The sequence below is a fragment of the Caretta caretta genome, chromosome 1, assembly GCF_965140235.1.
Source record: "Caretta caretta isolate rCarCar2 chromosome 1, rCarCar1.hap1, whole genome shotgun sequence".
Taxonomy (NCBI): Eukaryota; Metazoa; Chordata; order Testudines; family Cheloniidae; genus Caretta; species Caretta caretta.
In genome coordinates, this window is record NC_134206.1 from 11775581 (window position 1) to 11801586 (window position 26006).

Here is a 26006-nt window from a genome sequence, read left to right on the forward strand (position 1 = left end):
GGTACCAGTGGGGGACATGGCGCGTGAGTGGGATGGGAGACCAGTGGGAGAGGAGGGGCGGGGGAGTCGGCGCGCGGTTGGCGTGGGGTACGAGGGGGGGACGCGGCGCGTGAGTGGGATGGGAGACCAGTGGGAGAGGAGGCGCGGGGGAGTCGGCGCGCGGTTGGCGTGGGGTACCAGAGGGGGACATGGCGCGTGAGTGGGATGGGAGACCAGTGGGAGAGGAGGGGCGGGGGAGTCGGCGCGCGGTTGGCGTGGGGTACCAGAGGGGGACATGGCGCGTGAGTGGGATGGGAGACCAGTGGGAGAGGAGGGGCGGGGGAGTCGGCGCGCGGTTGGCGTGGGGTACCAGAGGGGGACGCGGCGCGTGAGTGGGATGGGAGACCAGTGGGAGAGGAGGGGCGGGGGAGTCGGCGCGCGGTTGGCGTGGGGTACCAGTGGGGGACATGGCGCGTGAGTGGGATGGGAGACCAGTGGGAGAGGAGGCGCGGGGGAGTCGGCGCGCGGTTGGCGTGGGGTACCAGAGGGGGACATGGCGCGTGAGTGGGATGGGAGACCAGTGGGAGAGGAGGCGCGGGGGAGTCGGCGCGCGGTTGGCGTGGGGTACGAGGGGGGGGACGTGGCGCGTGAGTGGGATGGGAGACCAGTGGGAGAGGACGCGCGGGGGAGTCGGCGCGCGGTTGGCGTGGGGTACGAGGGGGGGACATGGCGCGTGAGTGGGATGGGAGACCAGTGGGAGAGGAGGGGCGGGGGAGTCGGCGCGCGGTTGGCGTGGGGTACCAGGGGGGGACATGGCGCGTGAGTGGGATGGGAGACCAGTGGGAGAGGAGGGGCGGGGGAGTCGGCGCGCGGTTGGCGTGGGGTACGAGGGGGGGACGCGGCGCGTGAGTGGGATGGGAGACCAGTGGGAGAGGAGGGGCGGGGGAGTCGGCGCGCGGTTGGCGTGGGGTACGAGGGGGGGGACATGGCGCGTGAGTGGGATGGGAGACCAGTGGGAGAGGAGGGGCGGGGGAGTCGGCGCGCGGTTGGCGTGGGGTACCAGAGGGGGACGCGGCGCGTGAGTGGGATGGGAGACCAGTGGGAGAGGAGGGGCGGGGGAGTCAGCGCGCGGTTGGCGTGGGGTACGAGGGGGGGACGTGGCGCGTGAGTGGGATGGGAGACCAGTGGGAGAGGAGGCGCGGGGGAGTCGGCGCGCGGTTGGCGTGGGGTACCAGAGGGGGACGCGGCGCGTGAGTGGGATGGGAGACCAGTGGGAGAGGAGGGGCGGGGGAGTCAGCGCGCGGTTGGCGTGGGGTACCAGAGGGGGACGCGGCGCGTGAGTGGGATGGGAGACCAGTGGGAGAGGAGGCGCGGGGGAGTCGGCGCGCGGTTGGCGTGGGGTACGAGGGGGGGACATGGCACGTGAGTGGGATGGGAGACCAGTGGGAGAGGAGGGGCGGGGGAGTCGGCGCGCGGTTGGCGTGGGGTACGAGGGGGGGACATGGCGCGTGAGTGGAATGGGAGACCAGTGGGAGAGGAGGGGCGGGGGAGTCGGCGCGCGGTTGGCGTGGGGTACCAGTGGGGGACGCGGCGCGTGAGTGGGATGGGAGACCAGTGGGAGAGGAGGCGCGGGGGAGTCGGCGCGCGGTTGGCGTGGGGTACCAGAGGGGGACGCGGCGCGTGAGTGGGATGGGAGACCAGTGGGAGAGGAGGGGCGGGGGAGTCAGCGCGCGGTTGGCGTGGGGTACCAGAGGGGGACGCGGCGCGTGAGTGGGATGGGAGACCAGTGGGAGAGGAGGCGCGGGGGAGTCGGCGCGCGGTTGGCGTGGGGTACGAGGGGGGGACATGGCGCGTGAGTGGGATGGGAGACCAGTGGGAGAGGAGGGGCGGGGGAGTCGGCGCGCGGTTGGCGTGGGGTACCAGAGGGGGACATGGCGCGTGAGTGGGATGGGAGACCAGTGGGAGAGGAGGCGCGGGGGAGTCGGCGCGCGGTTGGCGTGGGGTACGAGGGGGGGACGTGGCGCGTGAGTGGGATGGGAGACCAGTGGGAGAGGACGCGCGGGGGAGTCGGCGCGCGGTTGGCGTGGGGTACGAGGGGGGGACATGGCGCGTGAGTGGGATGGGAGACCAGTGGGAGAGGAGGGGCGGGGGAGTCGGCGCGCGGTTGGCGTGGGGTACCAGGGGGGGACATGGCGCGTGAGTGGGATGGGAGACCAGTGGGAGAGGAGGGGCGGGGGAGTCGGCGCGCGGTTGGCGTGGGGTACGAGGGGGGGACGCGGCGCGTGAGTGGGATGGGAGACCAGTGGGAGAGGAGGGGCGGGGGAGTCGGCGCGCGGTTGGCGTGGGGTACCAGAGGGGGATGTGGCGCGTGAGTGGGATGGGAGACCAGTGGGAGAGGAGGGGCGGGGGAGTCGGTGCGCGGTTGGCGTGGGGTACGAGGGGGGGACATGGCGCGTGAGTGGGATGGGAGACCAGTGGGAGAGGAGGGGCGGGGGAGTCGGCGCGCGGTTGGCGTGGGGTACCAGGGGGGGACATGGCGCGTGAGTGGGATGGGAGACCAGTGGGAGAGGAGGGGCGGGGGAGTCGGCGCGCGGTTGGCGTGGGGTACGAGGGGGGACATGGCGCGTGAGTGGGATGGGAGACCAGTGGGAGAGGACGCGCGGGGGAGTCGGCGCGCGGTTGGCGTGGGGTACGAGGGGGGGACGCGGCGCGTGAGTGGGATGGGAGACCAGTGGGAGAGGAGGGGCGGGGGAGTTGGCGCGCGGTTGGCGTGGGGTACGAGGGGGGGACATGGCGCGTGAGTGGGATGGGAGACCAGTGGGAGAGGAGGGGCGGGGGAGTTGGCGCGCGGTTGGCGTGGGGTACCAGAGGGGGACATGGCACGTGAGTGGGATGGGAGACCAGTGGGAGAGGAGGGGCGGGGGAGTCAGCGCGCGGTTGGCGTGGGGTACCAGTGGGGGACATGGCGCGTGAGTGGGATGGGAGACCAGTGGGAGAGGAGGCGCGGGGGAGTCGGCGCGCGGTTGGCGTGGGGTACGAGGGGGGGACGCGGCGCGTGAGTGGGATGGGAGACCAGTGGGAGAGGAGGGGCGGGGGAGTCGGCGCGCGGTTGGCGTGGGGTACGAGGGGGGGACGCGGCGCGTGAGTGGGATGGGAGACCAGTGGGAGAGGAGGGGCGGGGGAGTCGGCGCGCGGTTGGCGTGGGGTACGAGGGGGGGACGCGGCGCTGTGAGTGGGATGGGAGACCAGTGGGAGAGGAGGCGCGGGGGAGTCGGCGCGCGGTTGGCGTGGGGTACGAGGGGGGGGACATGGCGCGTGAGTGGGATGGGAGACCAGTGGGAGAGGAGGGGCGGGGGAGTCGGCGCGCGGTTGGCGTGGGGTACGAGGGGGGGGACATGGCGCGTGAGTGGGATGGGAGACCAGTGGGAGAGGAGGGGCGGGGGAGTCGGCGCGCGGTTGGCGTGGGGTACGAGGGGGGGACATGGCGCGTGAGTGGGATGGGAGACCAGTGGGAGAGGAGGGGCGGGGGAGTCGGCGCGCGGTTGGCGTGGGGTACGAGGGGGGGACATGGCGCGTGAGTGGGATGGGAGACCAGTGGGAGAGGAGGGGCGGGGGAGTCGGCGCGCGGTTGGCGTGGGGTACCAGTGGGGGACATGGCGCGTGAGTGGGATGGGAGACCAGTGGGAGAGGAGGCGCGGGGGAGTCGGCGCGCGGTTGGCGTGGGGTACCAGAGGGGGACATGGCGCGTGAGTGGGATGGGAGACCAGTGGGAGAGGAGGCGCGGGGGAGTCGGCGCGCGGTTGGCGTGGGGTACGAGGGGGGGACGTGGCGCGTGAGTGGGATGGGAGACCAGTGGGAGAGGACGCGCGGGGGAGTCGGCGCGCGGTTGGCGTGGGGTACGAGGGGGGGACATGGCGCGTGAGTGGGATGGGAGACCAGTGGGAGAGGAGGGGCGGGGGAGTCGGCGCGCGGTTGGCGTGGGGTACCAGGGGGGGACATGGCGCGTGAGTGGGATGGGAGACCAGTGGGAGAGGAGGGGCGGGGGAGTCGGCGCGCGGTTGGCGTGGGGTACGAGGGGGGGACGCGGCGCGTGAGTGGGATGGGAGACCAGTGGGAGAGGAGGGGCGGGGGAGTCGGCGCGCGGTTGGCGTGGGGTACGAGGGGGGGACATGGCGCGTGAGTGGGATGGGAGACCAGTGGGAGAGGAGGGGCGGGGGAGTCGGCGCGCGGTTGGCGTGGGGTACCAGAGGGGGACGCGGCGCGTGAGTGGGATGGGAGACCAGTGGGAGAGGAGGGGCGGGGGAGTCAGCGCGCGGTTGGCGTGGGGTACGAGGGGGGGACGTGGCGCGTGAGTGGGATGGGAGACCAGTGGGAGAGGAGGCGCGGGGGAGTCGGCGCGCGGTTGGCGTGGGGTACCAGAGGGGGACGCGGCGCGTGAGTGGGATGGGAGACCAGTGGGAGAGGAGGGGCGGGGGAGTCAGCGCGCGGTTGGCGTGGGGTACCAGAGGGGGACGCGGCGCGTGAGTGGGATGGGAGACCAGTGGGAGAGGAGGCGCGGGGGAGTCGGCGCGCGGTTGGCGTGGGGTACGAGGGGGGGACATGGCACGTGAGTGGGATGGGAGACCAGTGGGAGAGGAGGGGCGGGGGAGTCGGCGCGCGGTTGGCGTGGGGTACGAGGGGGGGACATGGCGCGTGAGTGGGATGGGAGACCAGTGGGAGAGGAGGGGCGGGGGAGTCGGCGCGCGGTTGGCGTGGGGTACCAGTGGGGGACGCGGCGCGTGAGTGGGATGGGAGACCAGTGGGAGAGGAGGCGCGGGGGAGTCGGCGCGCGGTTGGCGTGGGGTACCAGAGGGGGACGCGGCGCGTGAGTGGGATGGGAGACCAGTGGGAGAGGAGGGGCGGGGGAGTCAGCGCGCGGTTGGCGTGGGGTACCAGAGGGGGACGCGGCGCGTGAGTGGGATGGGAGACCAGTGGGAGAGGAGGCGCGGGGGAGTCGGCGCGCGGTTGGCGTGGGGTACGAGGGGGGGACATGGCGCGTGAGTGGGATGGGAGACCAGTGGGAGAGGAGGGGCGGGGGAGTCGGCGCGCGGTTGGCGTGGGGTACCAGAGGGGGACATGGCGCGTGAGTGGGATGGGAGACCAGTGGGAGAGGAGGCGCGGGGGAGTCGGCGCGCGGTTGGCGTGGGGTACGAGGGGGGGACGTGGCGCGTGAGTGGGATGGGAGACCAGTGGGAGAGGACGCGCGGGGGAGTCGGCGCGCGGTTGGCGTGGGGTACGAGGGGGGGACATGGCGCGTGAGTGGGATGGGAGACCAGTGGGAGAGGAGGGGCGGGGGAGTCGGCGCGCGGTTGGCGTGGGGTACCAGGGGGGGACATGGCGCGTGAGTGGGATGGGAGACCAGTGGGAGAGGAGGGGCGGGGGAGTCGGCGCGCGGTTGGCGTGGGGTACGAGGGGGGGACGCGGCGCGTGAGTGGGATGGGAGACCAGTGGGAGAGGAGGGGCGGGGGAGTCGGCGCGCGGTTGGCGTGGGGTACCAGAGGGGGATGTGGCGCGTGAGTGGGATGGGAGACCAGTGGGAGAGGAGGGGCGGGGGAGTCGGTGCGCGGTTGGCGTGGGGTACGAGGGGGGGACATGGCGCGTGAGTGGGATGGGAGACCAGTGGGAGAGGAGGGGCGGGGGAGTCGGCGCGCGGTTGGCGTGGGGTACCAGGGGGGGACATGGCGCGTGAGTGGGATGGGAGACCAGTGGGAGAGGAGGGGCGGGGGAGTCGGCGCGCGGTTGGCGTGGGGTACGAGGGGGGACATGGCGCGTGAGTGGGATGGGAGACCAGTGGGAGAGGACGCGCGGGGGAGTCGGCGCGCGGTTGGCGTGGGGTACGAGGGGGGGACGCGGCGCGTGAGTGGGATGGGAGACCAGTGGGAGAGGAGGGGCGGGGGAGTTGGCGCGCGGTTGGCGTGGGGTACGAGGGGGGGACATGGCGCGTGAGTGGGATGGGAGACCAGTGGGAGAGGAGGGGCGGGGGAGTTGGCGCGCGGTTGGCGTGGGGTACCAGAGGGGGACATGGCACGTGAGTGGGATGGGAGACCAGTGGGAGAGGAGGGGCGGGGGAGTCAGCGCGCGGTTGGCGTGGGGTACCAGTGGGGGACATGGCGCGTGAGTGGGATGGGAGACCAGTGGGAGAGGAGGCGCGGGGGAGTCGGCGCGCGGTTGGCGTGGGGTACGAGGGGGGGACGCGGCGCGTGAGTGGGATGGGAGACCAGTGGGAGAGGAGGGGCGGGGGAGTCGGCGCGCGGTTGGCGTGGGGTACGAGGGGGGGACGCGGCGCGTGAGTGGGATGGGAGACCAGTGGGAGAGGAGGGGCGGGGGAGTCGGCGCGCGGTTGGCGTGGGGTACGAGGGGGGGACGCGGCGCGTGAGTGGGATGGGAGACCAGTGGGAGAGGAGGCGCGGGGGAGTCGGCGCGCGGTTGGCGTGGGGTACGAGGGGGGGACATGGCGCGTGAGTGGGATGGGAGACCAGTGGGAGAGGAGGGGCGGGGGAGTCGGCGCGCGGTTGGCGTGGGGTACGAGGGGGGGACATGGCGCGTGAGTGGGATGGGAGACCAGTGGGAGAGGAGGGGCGGGGGAGTCGGCGCGCGGTTGGCGTGGGGTACGAGGGGGGGACATGGCGCGTGAGTGGGATGGGAGACCAGTGGGAGAGGAGGGGCGGGGGAGTCAGCGCGCGGTTGGCGTGGGGTACCAGAGGGGGACATGGCACGTGAGTGGGATGGGAGACCAGTGGGAGAGGAGGGGCGGGGGAGTCAGCGCGCGGTTGGCGTGGGGTACCAGTGGGGGACATGGCGCGTGAGTGGGATGGGAGACCAGTGGGAGAGGAGGGGCGGGGGAGTCGGCGCGCGGTTGGCGTGGGGTACGAGGGGGGGACGCGGCGCGTGAGTGGGATGGGAGACCAGTGGGAGAGGAGGGGCGGGGGAGTCGGCGCGCGGTTGGCGTGGGGTACGAGGGGGGGACATGGCGCGTGAGTGGGATGGGAGACCAGTGGGAGAGGAGGGGCGGGGGAGTCGGCGCGCGGTTGGCGTGGGGTACGAGGGGGGGACGCGGCGCGTGAGTGGGATGGGAGACCAGTGGGAGAGGAGGGGCGGGGGAGTCGGCGCGCGGTTGGCGTGGGGTACGAGGGGGGGACGCGGCGCGTGAGTGGGATGGGAGACCAGTGGGAGAGGAGGCGCGGGGGAGTCGGCGCGCGGTTGGCGTGGGGTACGAGGGGGGGACGCGGCGCGTGAGTGGGATGGGAGACCAGTGGGAGAGGAGGCGCGGGGGAGTCAGCGCGCGGTTGGCGTGGGGTACGAGGGGGGGACATGGCGCGTGAGTGGGATGGGAGACCAGTGGGAGAGGAGGGGCGGGGGAGTCGGCGCGCGGTTGGCGTGGGGTACCAGAGGGGGACGCGGCGCGTGAGTGGGATGGGAGACCAGTGGGAGAGGACGCGCGGGGGAGTCGGCGCCTGGTTGCCCCGGGGGACGCGGCCTGACGTAGTTGGGAGTCCCCCATGGGGGTGAGGCTAAAACCATAGAGTTCTTGGTCCTCCAGTTCCTGGAGAGGCCTTTAGCCTCACTCCCGGGAAGACGCTGCGCGGGACCCCTCTCACCCCGTCATTGCCCTGTGGGTGCCGTTGGTACCTGTGCTTCCCTCGTCATCGCCCTGGGCAGCGTCAGCCCCTGGCGGAGTCTCCGCGCGCCGCCTGTCAGGGCCACCAGGCATCCGCCATGTTGCCTTCTCCCCGTGCGGTCCCCATAGCAACGGGGACGCTCCCGAGGGCTCGCGCACATCGGGCCACGCAAAAAACTACGTATCCCGTTGCGCCCCGGGGCGCACGCTTCCGGCCACGTGCCCCACGCGGCGGAAGCGGTAATATTCTGTCGAGGTGGACGCGCTAGAAATCCCGTCAGCCCCCGCGCGGCTGCCCTGCGCAGCCAATCGCCGGCGCACAGCTCGCCCCGAGCCGCGGGGTGGAGGGAGGAGAGAAGATGGCGGCGAAGGGCGGCAAGAACGGGCTGCTGGAGAAGGTAGCGGGCTGGGGGAGGGGACGGCGGGCTCGGGGCGCCCCGCGGCTGGGGCCTCGGGCTTAGGCGCTGCAGCCCGGGGCTAGGCCCCTCCCCTCGGGGGGCACCCGGGACTGATGCCTGCCCCCCCTTCCCCAGAGCCGCCTCCTCTTCCCCTCCCCCCCCCGGCACCCCCCCCCCCCACTGGGTGCGGGCTGCTCCCTTCCCCCCCAGAGCCGCCTCCTCTCCCCCGGGTATCCCCCCCACTGGGTGCAGGCCCCTCCCCTTGGGGGGTCTCTGTGAGCATGGGCGGGGGCACCCGGGCCTGATCCCTGCCCCACCTTCCCCAGAGCCGCCTCCTCTTCCCCTCCCCTCCCCGGGCATCCCTCTCACTGGGTGCGGGCTGCTCCCTGTCCCACCAGAGCCGCCTCCTCTCCCCCTCCCCCCCAGCATCCCCCTCCCTGGGTGCAGGCTGCTCCCTGTCTCTCCCTCCTTCCCCCCCCCCCCGCGGCCAGCCATCTTCTGTGCGCCCCCAGGGGTCACCCTCACTGGGCACAGGCTGATCCTGGCACACACACTCCCTTTTGAACCCTGAGGTGGGGGCCCTGGCCCCTTAGAGCATTATCTCCAGAAGACCTGGTACAGGGGCACAGGCATCCATCTGGGGCTGGTCCTGTGACCCTCAGCACAGGAGTCCTGGCACCCATGCCCCCCCCCCCGAAGAGCATCCCTCACACCTTTTATCTGAGTGTCGAGAGACCTCTACATGGCTCCCTCCCCATGAGTATTGAAGCAGGGCTTTTGAGCCCATATGTGCTCCCCTTTCCCCACCCTGAATGTAGGAGGGGGACTCTTTGGTTCCATAAGGCTTCCTCACCTATGTACTTTGAAATGGTGCTCTTAGCATGTATGTGCTATGTGTGAGCATTGAAACAGGGCTCTTGGCGCAAGCAAGCCCTCTTCTGCCAACATCCCATTTTGCAATTAACGTGCTCCTCTACAGGCACTCCTTAGTACCCAACCCTGCTTCATGGAGCATTTTGCTGTCGGAATTTACTCAGCACAGAGGTGTGGTTCTGTAAATGCACATTTGAAATAATGGACAGCTGTAACTGGTCCCTCTGCTTTGTTCCTTTTCAACGTTGTCTGTTTGCCTGGCATGTGCAGCATATGATAGGAAGTAAAATGCAGAAGTAACGAAACAAAGGAAACTAAGGCCAGGTCTACACTAAGAGCATATTGCTGGTACAGCTATACAAGATCAGCAAAGCACTCCTAGTATGACTTCAGCTTATGTTAGCATTCCTTATTCCAAATGCTCACCACCACCACCTTACTCTGAGCAAAATAAGCTCTACTGGCAAAAGTGTGAGTTTTGCTGGTATAAGCTGTGTCCACATGAGGGGCTTTTACTGGCACAGTTTTGTCAATTAGAGATTGTACCTCATTGTACTCCTGACAGACATAGCTATACTGGGAAAAGTTTGTAGTGTAGATCTGGCCTAATCCCTATGGTTATTAATATGAAGTGAGTTTGGTAATCTCAGCCCAGTTTTGAAGGGCCAGGTGTTTGCATCTTTATTTCTCCCTTTCTCTGCACTAGCCTTGACTTTGGTCTGGAATGGGACAATCGAGTTTGAGATCAAAATATACTGTAGGCAATATGTTTTTAGAGCTGCAGTCATCTCTTAAAAACACTTGCGTTAACTGTTGCTATAAACGATGGGGTTTTTTAAAAATTAAATACTTCCAGGTTTCTTGCTGCAAGCAAATGTGTTTAATTTTCGGATTTCAAATGGTAGCAGTTTGTGGTTTTAGTGTGATGCCTTCTGGAAGTATCCTCGTTATTTTCAATGTGCTTGGTAAGCCTTCAATTGTGGTTATGTAAAGTGCAACCAAAGCAAATGTGTGCTGGGGAATATAAATATCTTTATCTTCTGAAATGGCGGCTGTCCAGTTGGTGCAGAAACTGAGTCATTCAGTAACAGTGCATTGAATCTGTTGGAAACCCTAACTATAATCTGATGTATTCTTCTCAGGATTTCTGTTTGCATGCATGCACACACTCTTACTTGAGAGCTGTTCTTTCTCACTCATGTTGATTCTTGGATGCTTTGGATGGCTTTGATGAAACCTGGTGATCTCAGGGAGCAAAGCAGTTGGGGCACATGTTGGTGAAGTGATATCTGGAGAACTGCTGGTGTCTGAATATCTTTGGTTACAAGGGTTTGTGTTCAGCTTTACAGAAGAGCTAAGACTAAGGCCAGGAGGTATGCCATGGCAAGGGACAAATATTTAGCACACTTCTCGTGTTTTATAAATATACTGTCAGGTAGAACTTTTCTGGGTACTATGCATACTGACTACTCCATACTGTCTTGCTCCATTAGTAGGGCTTGCAGTTCATCTTTGACCATAAGCTAGATCAGGTGCAGCCCTTTTGATTTTGATAGCCACAACCTGACAGACTGTCTTTCTAGTTGAGTTGAAATAGATTTATTACAACCATAGTCTACATAGGCTGCTGACTTGTTCCTCTTGGCTACTTAACCTCATGTGGAGGAGAGGGTGCCAACCATCCTTAAACATGCAGATGTTCGCTCCATCCTCAAGGTCTGAAACCCTCTCTTTTGGTGTTGTAGTGTAAGATGGGAATCAATTAGTAGTGATGACAGGGATTTGACTTGTACTATCTTTTGAGGGCTGATCTGAGCTCCCTTGTTGCTCCACGTAGTAGAGGCCCATTGGTGAAATTACTTGCAAATATAAGATAGAATATCATTTATGCCCCTTGCTTATTGAGGAGACTTGCTTCCAGGCAGTGAGGTGGTTTAAGAACTCGGGTGTCACTTTCACTCAGTCCTTGTCATACAAGGCTGTGGGTTGGATGTAGTATACGAGTGCGTTTTTACTGGAGCAACTTGTGCAGACTATATCCTTGCTTATCCTCGGATGACCTTGCAAGACATCTGCTTATTTATGTCCACAGCACCCTAACATGTGCTGTGTGCCTTCTAGAAATATGTGAAAAGACAAGTTCACGCTCCTAAAAATGCCACAGTCTAATAAAATGAGAATAACAGGGTGAAAGGGGTGAGGAAGGACCAAGGTAAAGATCATGCAATGACTTGTGAACATGTTTAATTCGTTCCATAATGGGGTGGGGTTGGGTTTGGGGGGGTGGGGAGGGTTGGTGTGTGTTAACTTGCTGAGATGCAGGAGTGAGCTTTAAGGAAGTATTAACATGGTGGTAGCTTAACAAATGAGTCTTGGCGTTATAGTAAGCACATGGTTACTGGGAGGGGTGGAAGCCTATAAGTACAGTAGAACCTCAGAGTTACGAACACTAGAGTTATGAAGTGACCAGTAAACCATACACCTCATTTGGCACCAGAAGTATGCAATCAGGCAGCAGTAGAGACCAAAAAAGAACGCAAGTACAGTACAGTGTTAAATGTACACTACTAAAAAATAAAGGGAAAGCAGCATTTTTCTTCTTCATAGTAAAGTTTCATAGCTGTGTTAAGTCAATGTTCAGTTGTGAACTTTAGAAAGAATAATCATAAAGTTTTATTCAGAGTTACGAACAGCCTCCATTCCCAAGGTGTTTGTAACTCTGAGATTCTACTGTACTTAGCCTCTAGAAGAGATTATTACCTGTCAGCAGGGCTTCTCCTTTGCTGCTGCATCCTGAACAAGCTGCTGTGCATTTTCTAGGGTTGGCATGAGGGTAGCTACACTGAGGCAAAAAAAGGAAGATGGGGCAAATCCTAACACACTGGGTTGAGGCAAAATTCGTTAATGTGAGGCACTCAGTTACTAAAGCAGTGAGCATTATTGACCAACATGTCAATAAATAAACTTTTTTAAAGAATCACTTTCATCTCCATATTTATCATCTATCCCTAATTGCCCTATAAGGGACACCTTTGAATTGTTACACATTTCTCATTTTATGAGAGGGATTCTTTTATTATAACACAGACATTTTATTCAGTGGCTCAAATGTTCAAAGATCACTTTTAACATAAGTTAGTATTAAATGTTTAATCATGGAACATGAAGACAACTTCCCTTTAAATATTTTTGGATTCCAAGTCACTTTTTCCCTTCATTTCCTATTTTAGGAACAAGCCCAAGAATACAGTAATGACTTTGTGGAGAGAACTAGTTATTGTCGCTTCAGAAATGGGAAGCAATTCGGTAGCTAACATGTGTGTTCTGGTAATTTAATAAAGGGCAAACAGAAATAATTGAGAATTTCTTTGATTTTTCACAGTTCATCTCAAATGGGGCAGGTCAGTTCCAAAAAAGAGACTTTTAAATGGCTTGTTGAACTTACCTGTTATATCAGTAAGTCCAGATCAAATTTGTTCAATTTCACAAGTAAAAAGCTAGTTTTTCTAAAAAGAAAAGGAGTACTTGTGGCACCTTAGAGACTAACCAATTTATTTGAGCATAAGCTTTCGTGAGCTACAGCTCATGAAAGCTTATGCTCAAATAAATTGGTTAGTCTCTAAGGTGCCACAAGTACTCCTTTTCTTTTTGCGAATACAGACTAACACGACTGTTACTCTGAAACCTAGTTTTTCTATCAGCCCTGAAAATCCAGCCTCTCCTTGTACTTCATCACCAGTAAGAAGATTCTACAGGTCAAATGACACTTTTGCTTCTTTGTAACACTGTTGGTTTCATTGGGTTCTACCCCTGTAATAGAGGACAGAACATGGTCCTGCAATTGACAGTTCACAGTTCTAGTCTGTACATCAGCAACAGAATAGGATCAAGCTATTCTATGTGGACTCTGACTCAACAGTAGTAACTTGTTTTTGACACTTGAGTGACACACACAGCAGATCTGTAGCATAAGAAGCTGCCATTTTTATGTCATTTATTTTTGGAACAGTAATACGTGTTAAGGCTCTAGTAATCAAAATACAATCACCTGTAGGCAATTATTTTCCCATAAAACTCCCTCTCCCCCGACCCCCATCTTCCCCTCCACCTCCCACCCCAGTTGAGAAATGGAGCCTAGATATTTTGGCGAAGGATGCCTAGGAAATGCTCGTGTGCAGTCATGACATTTGAATTATTTTTCTTCAACTTCCTTTTGGTTTCTTTCTGCCAACAGATAAGGAGGGACTGAGGGACTCAGAGGTGGTGTGGGGATGTAAAGCTTACTTGACCTTTGGGTACCAGTCTAGTTATTAGAAAGAAACTCAAAAATCCTTCCCCCTCAACCTTTTTCACTTTCCCTTCTCTCCCCCCACCCCCCCGACTCCAAACACACATGTTCAACTAAACCCCTGTGGGTGATCTAATGTGGAGGGTGGAAAAAAATCTAAAAATCATTGACTTGTATGCCGTTATAATCTGTGGGAAAGGGTTTTCTCAGCTATGATTCATTCTATACTAACCTTAGTATTGCTGTAAAAGTCGGGGTCCAGTGATCTTCCATAAATATCTTCTATTTTAAACTTACACAAAAACAAGGGCTATATTAACTACTGGCAAAGGGCCTGTTACTACTCTGCCTTGTAAAATCAGCTCCTGCACTTGCACACGTGCTGAAGTTTCCTAGGCATTCAGCAATTCATGCCTGTGTGTCTCGGAGCAGAATTGTGTGATTATTTTTCAGCGCCTATAGAAGTAAATCAGGGCAAACATCTTATTTTAAAATAGTTTATTTTAACCAGAGAGAGAAGTGTGCTCTTCTGGCACTAAGTCAGTAAGTCATCTTGTCAACTTCACCTAGGGGAACTAATGCAAGTTCAGAATATCTCCTACCAGGATCTAACGTGTGGTTCAAGTTCTACTGAAATATCGGGCCATTTAAAATACACACAGCTCAAAGCAGTACTGCAAAGTCCTGCCAAATGAATTTAAGACAGATATTGCTATGAGTTTTATGGACTTTAGGGAGGGAGTTAACTCTTGTATTACACATGTGAAGTTATACTTGGTCCATCATAAGCAATAGGGTCGCATCTCTGGGCGACAACTTGTGGAAAATTTGAATGTAATAATAATACCCAACTCGTACATATCACTTTTTATCAGTAGATCTCAAAGCGCTTTACTTAGGAGTTCAGAGTCATCATCCCCATGTTACATATGGGGAAACTGAGGCACAGAGAGGCTAAGTAACTTGCCTAAGGCCACTCAGCACACAAGTGGCAAAGCTGAGAATAGCACCCAGGTCTCCAGAGTTCCAGTCCAGTGCTCTTTCCACTAGCTCACACTGCCAAGTGGCTAGATGGCCAGTGTATAGCTGGGTTAAAAGAGTGGGGATTATTTTTGTTCTTGTTTTCTTTAAAAATCTCTCATTCGTCTAGGACAGGGGTTCTAAAACTTCATTGTACCGTGACCTCCTCCTGACAACAAAAATTACTATACAACCCCAGGAGGCGGGACCGAAGTCTGAGCCCAGCCAAGCCCCACTGCCCTGGGTTGGGGGTGGGAGGGCAAAGCCAGAGGGCTTCAGACCTGGGTGGGGGGCCTGTAACCTGAGAGAGAGAGAGAGAGACAGTTTTCATAGCAAATGTAAGTACTTTGGAAGATTTGATGGAAAAGAATTAACAAATCATCCAGCATCATTAACATTCCTATCACTGGCAGTGGCATCTGTTGGCAAAGGCAAGCATAGAACTGAAATTACAATCACTCCATTTTAAATTGTCACTTTACGAGATCATTTCTACAGCACTGCTTATAAGACTCATCAGATTAAACCTTTTCAAAACTTGGTATATCATGGCCACAACAATAAAATCTACTAAACCTGAGGTTTGCTTTGAAAAAAGCATGGTTGGAAGGTCTAACATCATGCTGAATTGCGGTACAAACCACTTACAGTACTGCAGCACAATTGTGTAATAGGTACTAGATTTCGTTAATCTTTGGGCAGTTGTTCATATACAAATGATACTTGCTATGGAGCACTTCCTTTGAGTGTGGTTTTGAGTTACCATTTGCTCTTCTCTTCCTATTCAGTATGGAAACACGTGTTTTACAAATAAAATGTTTACTCATGCCAAGTTCTTGGAAGTGACTTGATTTCTCAATTTGCATTGCAGTGGAGGATTGATGACAAACCAGTAAAAATTGACAAGTGGGATGGATCAGCTGTGAAAAATTCTTTGGATGATTCTGCCAAAAAGGTATATTCTGACTGACTGACCGATGCTAGCCCTCCCGATGGGCCTTTTGAAATCACTGCCGTGGGAGCCACAAAGGTACTTAAGTGCCTACATTTCATTTTTAGGCACTACTGTGAGGCACAAAACTCCCACTCGGCTGCTGCCTAACCCAGTAGGTGCTTAAACTCACTTGGCATCTAAGTATTTTCCTCTGGGTGTGCTCGTTGCAGCTTCACTCTAGGCACCTGAGCGCCTGTTTCCTTCCTGAACATAAGCACTACTGCGTCATGATAGGTATTTGGAGGCTTATCTACTACCTCAGCCCCAGAGCGATTCACAAACCAGGAAAGACAGGTGTTTGGTCCCCTAAGTCATGTGCGCAGGCCCAATCCAGTTGGCACCCTCTGAGCACACCTTCCAGATCAAACTCACCCAAGGGGCCCACACAGAACAGCCAGAGGCGGGAAAGACCTCCCTTCTAACCTTTAGCCTTGTGTTCAAGAAGGACAAGTGCAGAGTCCTGCACTTAGGACGGAAGAACCCAATGCACCACTACAGACTAGGGACCGAGTGGCTAGGCAGCAGTTCTGCAGAAAAGGACCTAGGCGTGACAGTGGACGAGAAGCTGGATATGAGTCAACAGTGTGCCCTTGTTGCCAAGAAGGCTAATGGCATTTTAGGCTGTATAAGTAGGAGCGTTGCCAGCAGTTCGAGGGACATGATCATTCTCCTCTATTCAGCATTGGTGAGGCCTCATCTGGAGTACTGTGTCCAGTTTTGGGCCCCATACTACAAGAAGGACGTGGAAAAATTGGAAAGAGTCCAATGGAGGGCAACAAAAATGATTAGGGGGTCGGAGCACGTGATTTATGAGGAGAGGCTGAAGGAACTGGGATTATTTAGTCTGCAGAAGAGAAGAATGAGGGGGGATTTGATAGCTGCTTTCAACTACAAAAGAATGGCCATACTGGGTGAGACCAAAGGTCCATCCAGCCCGGTATCCTGTCTACAGACAGTGGCCAATGCCAGGTGCCCCAGAGGGAGTGAACCTAACAGGTAAGATCAAGTGATCTCTCTCCTGCCATCCATCTCCACCCTCTGACAGGAGGAGTTCCACAGGTTGACACTGCAGTGTGTGAAGAAGAACTTCCTTTTATTTGTTTTAAACCTACTGCCCATTAATTTCATTTGGTGGCCCCTAGTTCTTGTATTATGGGAACAACTAAATAACTTTTCCTTATTCACTTTCTCCACCACTCATGATTTTATATACCTCTATCATATCCCCTGTTTGTCTCCTCTTTTCCAAGCTGAAAAGTTGTCTTTATTCTCTCCTCATATGAGACCTGTTCCAAACCCCTAATCATTTTCGTTGCCCTTTTCTAATGCCAGTATATCTTTTTGAAGATGAGTGCACTACATCTGTACCCAGTATTCACCTGAAAGGGGGTTCCAAAGAGGATGTTCTCAGTGGCACCAGATGACAGAACGAGGAGTAATGGTCTCAAGTTGCAGTGGGGGAAGTTTAGGTTGGGATATTAGGAAAAACTTTTTCAGTAGGAGGGTGGTGAAGCACTGGAATGGGTTACCTAGGGAGGTGGTGGAATCTCCTTCCTTTGAGGTTTTTACGGTCAGGCTTGACAAAGCCCTGGCTGGGATGATTTAGTTGGGGGATTGATCCTGCTTTGAGCAGGGGGTTGGGCTAGATGACCTCCTGAGGTCCCTTCCAACCCTGATTTTCTATGATAGGGTACACACCCAGGATGTGGGGGACCCCTAGTTCAAGTCCCCTATTCCCCCCCCTTCCCCTCCCAGCAGGAGAAGGGATTTGAACAGGGAGCAACCACCTCTCAGGTGAGTGCCCTAGCTACCAGGCTATGGGATATTCTGTTGTGATTTCCTCAATGTCTCCTTCTGAAGTTGTTCCACTTGAATTCAGCAATGGAATACTTCAGTGCTAATTGGGCCAGTGACCAAATTAGAATGCCTGTGTAGCCTAGTAGTTAATGGCACTCAACAGAGAGGTGGCAGATCAGGAGGAGGAATGACGTGATCCAGGAGTCTCTATCCTGGGGGAGTACCCTAGCCACTAGGCTAATGAGTTGTATGGGAGGTTCTCGCCCTCCCCTCGGCCATTTTGTTTTAGGCTCTGCACACAATTTAGGCCTATCGTCTCCTGGTTCATGAATCACAAGCAGAGCTGGGCGCCTCCCTGGAGCCCAAACTTAGGCGCCTGTGTCTGTGAGAGGAGCAGGGCTTAACACCCCCACCCCACCCCGGTCAGCATCTCCCATAGGCTGATTTAGGTGGCTCCGCACCTAGCAGGCTGGCTTTGGTGGAGTGCTTTCTTAGGCGCCTGTCTCTCCCTGTTCATCGTATAGGGAGCCTAGGTGCCTAACCCGGTTTGGGGGAGGGGAAAGGGGGGGTGTTGCACTGTTGCTTCTGTGATTTTTCTAGGTGCCCTCAGTGTTGCAACACTTGAGTCCCTTCACGGATTCCACGTTGGAGCCTCGCTCTGTACAGAACTCTCATGAAAGCCAGTGACACATCTGCGTGCAGACGTTTCCAGGATCAGACTCCTATTGAGTGTCTCCTCCTAGAGCTGTGAACGACTCAGAAATCACTTGCTTTCTTAGATGTTTCCAACTCAATTACCATGTCATTTTCCATTAATAAAATTGGCTAGTTAGCCTTAAAATGGCTTTTACTCGTGTTAGGAAAAGTTTAAAGAACTTATGTACATTTAAAGACTATTTAAATTAGATATAAAATATATCTAAAATTGCAGCACTCTCACCACATTTATTGCTGTTTCTTTGATGCTCCTGGAGTTGAATTGGTTTTTCCCTTTCGGATGCTTTAATTAAAATCATCTGGATTATGCAGTTAAAATTAGTGCATCTATAGAGAATTAATTTAACTCTTCTTTGGAAGCCATCTGTAAAAGTAGCCAAGTATACAATAAACTGGGCTCTTTGCTTTCCCATCAGGTTCTCCTGGAAAAGTACAAGTATGTGGAGAATTTCTGTTTGATTGATGGTCGCCTCATCATCTGCACAGTCTCCTGTCTCTTTGCCGTCGTGGCTTTGATTTGGGATTATCTGCATCCCTTTCCTGAATCTAAACCTGTTCTCGCTTTCTGCGTGGTATCATATCCTTTCATATGTGCTGCAGGTTTAAGGTGTCTGTCTTTCCCCAACAAGTAAAAAAAATTTTTTTTAAATCCATAATTGTCTTTCCCCCTTTTAGAAGACATAGAAGTAAAACTGGTAGGTCCTGTCTGAATTTCACAGGCAGTGGGGCTTGCCAGGTTTCTATTTTAGTATTTTATTTTAACATCCAAGTCCTCTTCCACATTATTTTAGTGGAAGAAACTTGTATTTCTGCAAAGGGACTCCTATAGCACCAGCTGCTTCCTGTGATACTACAGATCAGGTGCTGGGAGTGAAATGGCAAGCAAGAGCAATTGTCTGAGGCTGCCATCAAGGAATAACAGGTACATAAAAATTGGGAAGAGGACAGCAGTATAAATGTAAGTTACATTTAGAGAACAGTTAGTAAATGTGAAGTATTGAGTAACTTTTATCATTCAGGTTTTTTTCAGCAATGTTCTCTGCCATTCTGAATACTGACTTTGTTTCTGCTGTTTGGCTATAGGAGTTAGTCTCCTGAATTGTCTGCACTAACCATGTCCAGAGTGATGGCTAAAGGGTGCAACATTTCTCTGTATATACAGCAATCTCTCTGAATTGTGCAGATAGTCTCAGGGGGGCAGTGTGAGCTGGTAAATTGAGCACAAAGCTGAGAGTCAGGAGCTTTGGGCTTCTAACCCCTACTATTCCACTGACCTGCTGTGTGACCCTAGACACACTGATTATTTCCACTGCTTATTCTACCTCAGGCTTTCATGAGGCCTCCTTTAGATGTAGCCAGTGAAATTTCAGTCAAGTAACTGAAAACACCATTTATTCTTTTCTATTCACGCTTAATTGTCTTTTAATCTTTTGATTTTTCTGTCTGACTCCTTGGTAAGTCTCGTTCAAGAGAGGTTCTGATAAACTTTTGCCCACCATTCATGTTACTTCAGGCATTGATCTGTGGTCTTGTGGTAGTGGGAAGATTTCTAAGAGCTAGAGATTGACACATTATATTTGCATTTAACTTGTTCATACTAATAAAAATGTCAACCAAAAACCAAGCTCTAAATGATCTTGTCAGAAGCAATTAAATCCCCAGCCACTGTGTGGAGATGAATCATTTACTTGTATGCATTCCATTGTTCACATGTCCTACTTGTTACTGTTGCATGGCTCTCGTATTCCCTTAATTTCTTTAACTTTCCCGAACTTATTTTGTGATGATGGGAATCCTGACCATCTATACCTCATACAAGGAGAAGAGCATTTTCCTGGTAGCACATCGAAAAGATCCTGCAGGGATGGACCCTGATGACATCTGGCAACTTTCCTCCAGTCTAAAAAGGTATTTTTGCTTCTAGAACCACATTTACCAAAGGACCATAATGACAGAACATCCACGCCCTGCTGAGGCCTGGGATTTGCCTACTTACTAGTTACTGTGGGGCAGGAATGTCATTTCCGCTTCCTGTTAGTTCTGTCATCTTTCTCTGTACAGATTTACTCAGAGCAGCGCAGGAGCCAAAGGGCTGGTGTCTGTGTTTATTTGCAGCACTGTGGCATAAGCCTTATACAAAGGGTTCTATATTACATCTGTGTCATGTACTGCATTGCCTCTCAGTTGGCTTCTGGGCAATATTCAAAGTGTTGGTTCTATCAAAAGCCCTGAATGACCTGAGACCCGCTTCCTTAGAGCCTGTCTTTCTTCCTGTGCTCTATTGCCGTTAATACCCACGTGGAATCACCCCACATGTTTTCTGCTCTCTGTATCAGGGTTTCTCAACCCGTTGGTAGAGCCCTATAGCGGGCATGGTATTGCCACCCTTACTTCTGCACTGCTGCTGACCGCAGCGCTACCTTCAGAGCTGGATGCCTGGCCAGCAGTCGCCACTGTTCAGCCGCCCAGCTCTGAAGGCCAGATTTGAGTCAGTGGCACTGCAACCCCAAGAACCAGGTCACAACTCCCCGCAAACAAATTTGGTCCAGTCATGGGGGTGGGGCCAAACCTGAGTGGTGCTGCAACCCTGGAGGTTGCAATGCCCGAAGCGGAGAGCCACGCCCAGCCAGCCTCACAGCACTGGATTTGCCACTGTGGGGTGAGTGCTGGGCAGGACCCAACCAAAACCACCCCCGGGCCTCCACCTCCAGACTATTTACTGGGTCGCAACAGGCCATAAACATTTGCAAATGGGTCCTGAGCCCAAAAAGGTTGAGAAGCAGGATCTCTATATTGCACCCTTTTTGTGTCTGTATTTGTCAGGTGTTACATCCCCTTTTAGTCATTACTTAGCCAAGTTAAGTCTCTTTTCTCTTTAAGTCAACTCCTTCTGTCCTTTCGTCGCTTAGGCCTGATCCTTCAGCCCTTAGAAAAGTAGACCCATTAACTCTATTTGCATGAATGGACATTTAGTTGCTTTTATTTGAGCTCCTATCATGATTTCTAGTTTTGAGATGGCTAAAATTTTTATGCAGTATTCAATTTTCTGTCCCCTATTATAACTAATATATATAACTTGATGCCACAAGATATTGGAGTCCCCAGAGTTTAGCATGATTCAGAAAAGAAACTTTTTAAATGGGGAGAGTGTTAGCTTAGATAGGTTAAAAGAATAAGGGTTACAAACCCTCATGCTTCCGGCATAAACCAATCACTGACTGATGGGTTAGGAAGGAATCCTGTATCTTTAAAACATCTGGTACTGGTTGCTGTAAGATATGACACCAGAAGAGATGGGACACACATCTCTCCCTATATGAATAGCTGGTTGCCTCCCTGTTTGTGATTTAATTGTGCTTTCTATTTCTGGCCTGTAAAATATATTTTAATTAAAGTGTAAAACAGTCAGACTTTTGGAGACACAAGCATTTTATTAACTGAAACAATGAAAGCAGAGCAGGAAGGAAGTAGGTGGGGGAGGGAGCAGGAGTAATGTTAGTTTGCTTTTAAGGGCAGAGGAATTGCTTACATGGAATTGGTTCATGTCATTTAAAACAGGGAGGCATTACCCCAAAGTGTGGCTTCTAAAATGTGGCCCAATTAACCTCATCTTTGACTTAAAAACACAGTTTTCCTTAAAAGATCATATAGATACATATTAACACACACACGGTGGAAATCTTCCATGGCTGTTGAACTGATCTCACGGCATGGAAACTGTCATTTTCAGGAAGTCAGGTCCACTGTGACACGGAGAGACTGATCTTTACTGACATGTGAAGAAAGCACTTCATTTTGTCTGTTTGCAGACTCAGGAATGGATGGGCCTTTCTGCCTAGGTTTTTATTATCGCTATGTCATTTGAGCACCTTAACAGAAAAAGAAATGAGGTTAGTGCTAGTCGCTTGGGGAGACGAGAATCTCTCCTGCAAATCCAGGACTCCTCTGTCTGAAGGAAACAAAAAACAAGATAATTTCAAGCAAAACTGCCTCTTAAATGCATATTGATGCTTACCAAAAAGCAGGGTTACAATTCATGAGCTTGCCCATAAACATCTACATCAGTTTCACCCTGTTAGAATTAAAATAGCAGTAAGGTCAGAGCAATCAACAGCCATGGAGAAGTTTGAATTTTACTAGTTATTTTAACTCTAATGTTAATTTAAGAAAGTGCTAACCCCAAAAAGAGCAGTAAAAAAATCCTTTAATATCGAGTTATTTACTGATACTGCATGTTGCAGCATCTTTGTGCATAGACGGTGGAGCATTGCATGCTGGGACCTGGGCCGTAGACCTGTGGTGAAGATGTGGGATTGCTGCAGCATGTGTCACTTGTTCAAATTCGGGGTGTTCTTTTGGCTACTAGGCTCTCAGCCCAATGTAGCCACACAGCTGTGCCAAATCTGAGTAGCCCCCTCTCTAAACTGTGACTCACGTTCTCTTTCTGTGTCCCTTCAAGGTTTGATGACAAATACACCCTGAAATTGACTTTCATCAGCGGGAAAACCAAACAGCCGAGAGAAGCAGAGTTCACCAAATCTATTGCTAAATTCTTTGATAACAATGGAACATTAGTCATGGAGGCCTACGAACCGGAAATCTCCAAGCTTCATGACAGTTTGGCCACGGAAAGAAAAACAAAATAATGATTCCAAGGGCCATCTTCCTGCGTGGATCATGCTAAATTAATACTAATAAATAAAGTGAAATAGCAAAGAATGTTACTTGCCTCTGTTTTTGTCCTGAAATCCTATTTAATTCTGGATAAAGCAGGATTTTTAAACTTGGATCCGAAATCTTGAAGCTAATGCAGTCAGATTAAAGCTACAGACGGTCTTGACCTGTGTGGTTGCAGTGTTTAACCTGCCTTTCAGGTTGCTCTGTCACTTTTGAGATGATGTTGGATGACATTTGACCTATCAAAGACCTTTAGGAGGGAGGTTTTTGCTCAATGCTATATTGACTTCCTCCTTTTTACCTGGCAGTGCTTTATAGTATGTAGCTCTGTGCCATGCAGTGTTTGGGGGATTTTAGCATTCACATTTTGCTGACTTCATTTTATCTTTTTCTTAGTGAATCTTTATGTTAGGAATTCAGGACAAAACCTTCATGTAAAACAACTCTGTCCATTCACAAACAAGTGTTTTCTTTATTTTTATATTTATCTGATTGGGGAGTGGGTGGGTGGGATCGATTTTTATATCAAATCCTTTTATCTGTTGGAAGAGAAAAATATCGAGACTGCAAATATGCTACTTCTGTATGTTAGAGCACGAAATTTATTGACAAGGTGAAAAAAGCAATGGCATTTTTAGAGCTGTAAATGTCCTTCATGTTTGTCCAACTGGCATATTTCGTATTGAGATTCTGTTCAGTTGTGTCCCTGATATAAACTGTCATTTTTCTAAATGATTTTTTTTTTCAATAAAAGGAAAGAACAGATGTGAAAACGGTGTTGCGGTCTTCATGGGGGAGAGATTACCGGAGCCCAGTTGTCTTAAAATCACATTCCTGTCTAGAAAACCATGGTACCCACTACCACGTTACATACATACCTGAGATCACTAACACTGAAGAGTTAGACCCAGATCCCCAAAGGAATTTATGTGCTTATAGCCCTTCCTTTGCCATTTTGTGTGGAGTTAAGTGCACCACTGCTGTTCTTGCGAGAAACTGCTTAGGCACCTGCATCCAGAAGAGGGGTTTCCATCTGTGAATCACAAGCACAGCTAGGTACCTCCATCCATCTCGGACATAGGTTCCTAACTCTTGAGAGGGGTGAGACTTAGGACACACCCCTCTCATCAGTGTCCACTATTGGTTAGTTTAGAAGACAACCCACCTAGGGTGCTGGCTTTTGTGGGTCTCATTCTCAGGGCCGAAACTCTCCCCATGCATAGCCTAGGCATCCAAGCCAAGGTCTGGGGATGTCCCAGTCCCTTTGTGGATCTGGGCCTATGACTCCCTTCCGTTTGTGCATTTGACAGCACTTTCTCGGGAGTCCATTTCACTGTTTCTTGGAGACTTCAAGGGGGAAACTGCCCAACTGAAAACACCTTTATATAACCATCAGCAGGAGAGTAAAAGTACTCTTCGTCTCTCAATGATTTGAAAAAAAAAAATTCAATTTCAAAACAATTAAGTTGTCACCCTTTAAAGAACAGCAATGGGCCAAGACAGCCCATCTTGTCTTTCAAAACGAGTTGTCCTCGCTGTGATGTCATTTGGTTGGAAGGAACTTCGCTTTCTTCATGTTAAAAAGTGAGACTACATGACCTGTTTGTATTGTGCTTATTTGCATTGCCTCCAGGGTCCCAGTCAAGGATCAGAAGTGCACAGTGGTAGACACTGTACAAAAAACAGCAAAAATTTACAAATTTTGTCACCGTCTTTGTTGAATAATACATAAAAAGGGAAGCAATGGAATGTGCTGGAAGTAGTGGAGAACAGCTTGTTCCTGTTCTGGGGAGTGAAGAGAGGTTAGCAGTGCAGGGGGCTGCTATGGGGACCAGTGTCATGAAGGGAGGAATTTTCACAAGCACTGGGCCTTGGCCAAAGTAATGGCAGCCTCCTTCAATGAGAGCTGTGATTGGCCAAGCCTGAGTGCTCTTGAAACCTCCCACCCTGACTTCTTATTTTTTTGAGGGGAGGAAGTAGATGAGAAGCAGCTGTGTTTGCTCAGGGTGCTCTCTGAATTGAATGAGAATTGGAGGATGGTGAGGAACTCCTGAGAGCAGCCATTCCCACACCCACTGTGCCGTCTTGCCAGGTGCAGCTCAGCTAGAGGAAGAGCATGAACGTGACAACATTCGTCTAAATACCTTGTACGTTGGAGGGCTCTGTGTCTCCGGAACCTCTCAGGAAACCACATCCATCTGTTTTGGACAGAATAATGAAGTTGAGAAATCAATTCATACAGCCTAGCCTCCAGCTGTAGGTCTGTTTACTGCAGCTGGTTCCTTCCAGAAGGGGTTTTACGGGGATAGGAATCACCGGAGAGGGATATAAAGTCAAACTTCAGACCTTGTTATGGGGCTCCCTGTCTAAGCGCGGTCCCTGGAAACCAAGCACATAGTGACAAATGCTCTTCCCCTACCCCTCCTGCTGTTGGGTCCCAGTGACCTTGCTCCATTCAGGCTTAGCATGGTTGCAATTCACCCACCACTGACTCAGTTTACCATCATTGTGATAGCTCCAGCCAAGCCAGCATTAGCCTGGCAGTGCCACACTGTTCTCTGCAGGTCATCAGCCGCCTAGGCTTGTCAATCACCTAAGGAAGTAGCAGGCTGATGAGCATATGTCTACACTGCAGAGAAAACCCTGGGGCTCTGAGTCTCCAAGCCCAGGTCAACTGACTCAGGGTCACGGGGCTTTAGCTGCAGGTCTAAAAATAGCAGTGTAGACATTCCCGCTCGGGCTGGAGCCCAGGCTCTGAAACTCAACAAGGTGGGAGGCCAAACTTCTAAGGAGGAGTACAAAAAAGCAGCACAGAAAGGCTAAGGCACAAAATGAGTTACACCTAGCAAGGGATGTAAAAGACAAGAAGAAGAGGTTCTTTAAATACATTAGGAGAAAGATAGATAGGTCTTCTACTTAGGGGAGGAGGACAGCTAATAACTGATGACATCAAGAAGGCTGAGGTGTTTAATGCCTATTTTGCTTCAGTCTTCACTAAAAAGATTAATGATGACCAGATACTCAGCACAATTCATATTAACAACCAGGGGGAAAGGAAGGCAAGTCAAAATAGGAAAAGAACAGGTTAAAGACTATTTAGATAACTTGGATGTATTCAAGTTGGCACGGCCTGATAAAATTCATGCTAGAGTTAAGAAACTAGCGGAAGCAATCTGAGAGCCATTAGCAATTATCTTTGAGAATTCCTGGAAGACAGGAGAGATCCTAGAAGACTGGAGAAGGGCAAATATAGTACTTAACTTTAAAAAGGGGAACAAGAAGGCCCTGGGGAATTATAGACAGTCAGCCTAACTTCAATTCCTGGAAAGATACAGGAGCAAATTACTAAACAATCAGTTTGTAAGCACCTGGAGGATAACAGGGTGAATAGCCAGCATGGATTTGTCAAGAGCAGATCAGACCAAACCAGCCTAATTTCTTTCTTTGACAGGGTTACTGTCCAGTGGATGGGAGGAAGCAATAGATGTGATATACCTTGGTTTAGTAAGGCTTTTGACACAGTGCTGCATGATATTCTCGTAAGCAAAGTAGGGAAATGTGGTCTAGAGGAAATTACTATAAGGTAGGGACACTACTCAAAGAGTA

At 53.1% G+C, this 26006-nt stretch overlaps 2 protein-coding genes and 1 long non-coding RNA gene across 7 annotated transcripts in view; 1 reads left to right on the top strand and 2 right to left on the bottom strand.

The window, feature by feature from the left end:
- Nucleotides 1-7820, bottom strand: part of XRRA1 (X-ray radiation resistance associated 1) — a 60920-nt gene extending 53100 nt beyond the window's left edge. The window contains exon 1 of one of the 3 annotated variants that reach the window (XM_075125888.1): nucleotides 7648-7820. In XM_075125888.1, the coding sequence (XP_074981989.1) occupies nucleotides 7648-7729 (82 nt within the window). In that variant the 5' untranslated portion in view covers nucleotides 7730-7820. The remainder of the gene's footprint in view (nucleotides 1-7647) is intronic. The other 2 variants (XM_075125882.1, XM_048838871.2) reach the window with 2 other exon arrangements.
- A 74-nt stretch (nucleotides 7821-7894) lies between these two features.
- On the top strand, nucleotides 7895-23173 carry SPCS2 (signal peptidase complex subunit 2). The gene is made up of 5 exons (XM_075125899.1): nucleotides 7895-8034; nucleotides 15087-15170; nucleotides 18140-18299; nucleotides 19496-19631; nucleotides 22183-23173. Exons 1-5 carry the CDS (start codon nucleotides 7996-7998, stop codon nucleotides 22367-22369), a joined length of 606 nt encoding a protein of 201 aa, XP_074982000.1. The 5' UTR covers nucleotides 7895-7995; the 3' UTR covers nucleotides 22370-23173.
- LOC125631792 (uncharacterized) overlaps nucleotides 21135-26006 on the bottom strand; it is a 31648-nt gene continuing 26776 nt past the window's right edge. The window contains exons 4-6 of one of the 3 annotated variants that reach the window (XR_007355068.2): nucleotides 24545-24598; nucleotides 21739-21795; nucleotides 21135-21592 (exon numbers count right to left, since the gene is read on the bottom strand). This is a non-coding gene — a long non-coding RNA (uncharacterized LOC125631792). Of the gene's footprint in view, nucleotides 24599-26006 lie in introns of all 3 variants that reach the window. The other 2 variants (XR_012667257.1, XR_012667256.1) reach the window with 2 other exon arrangements.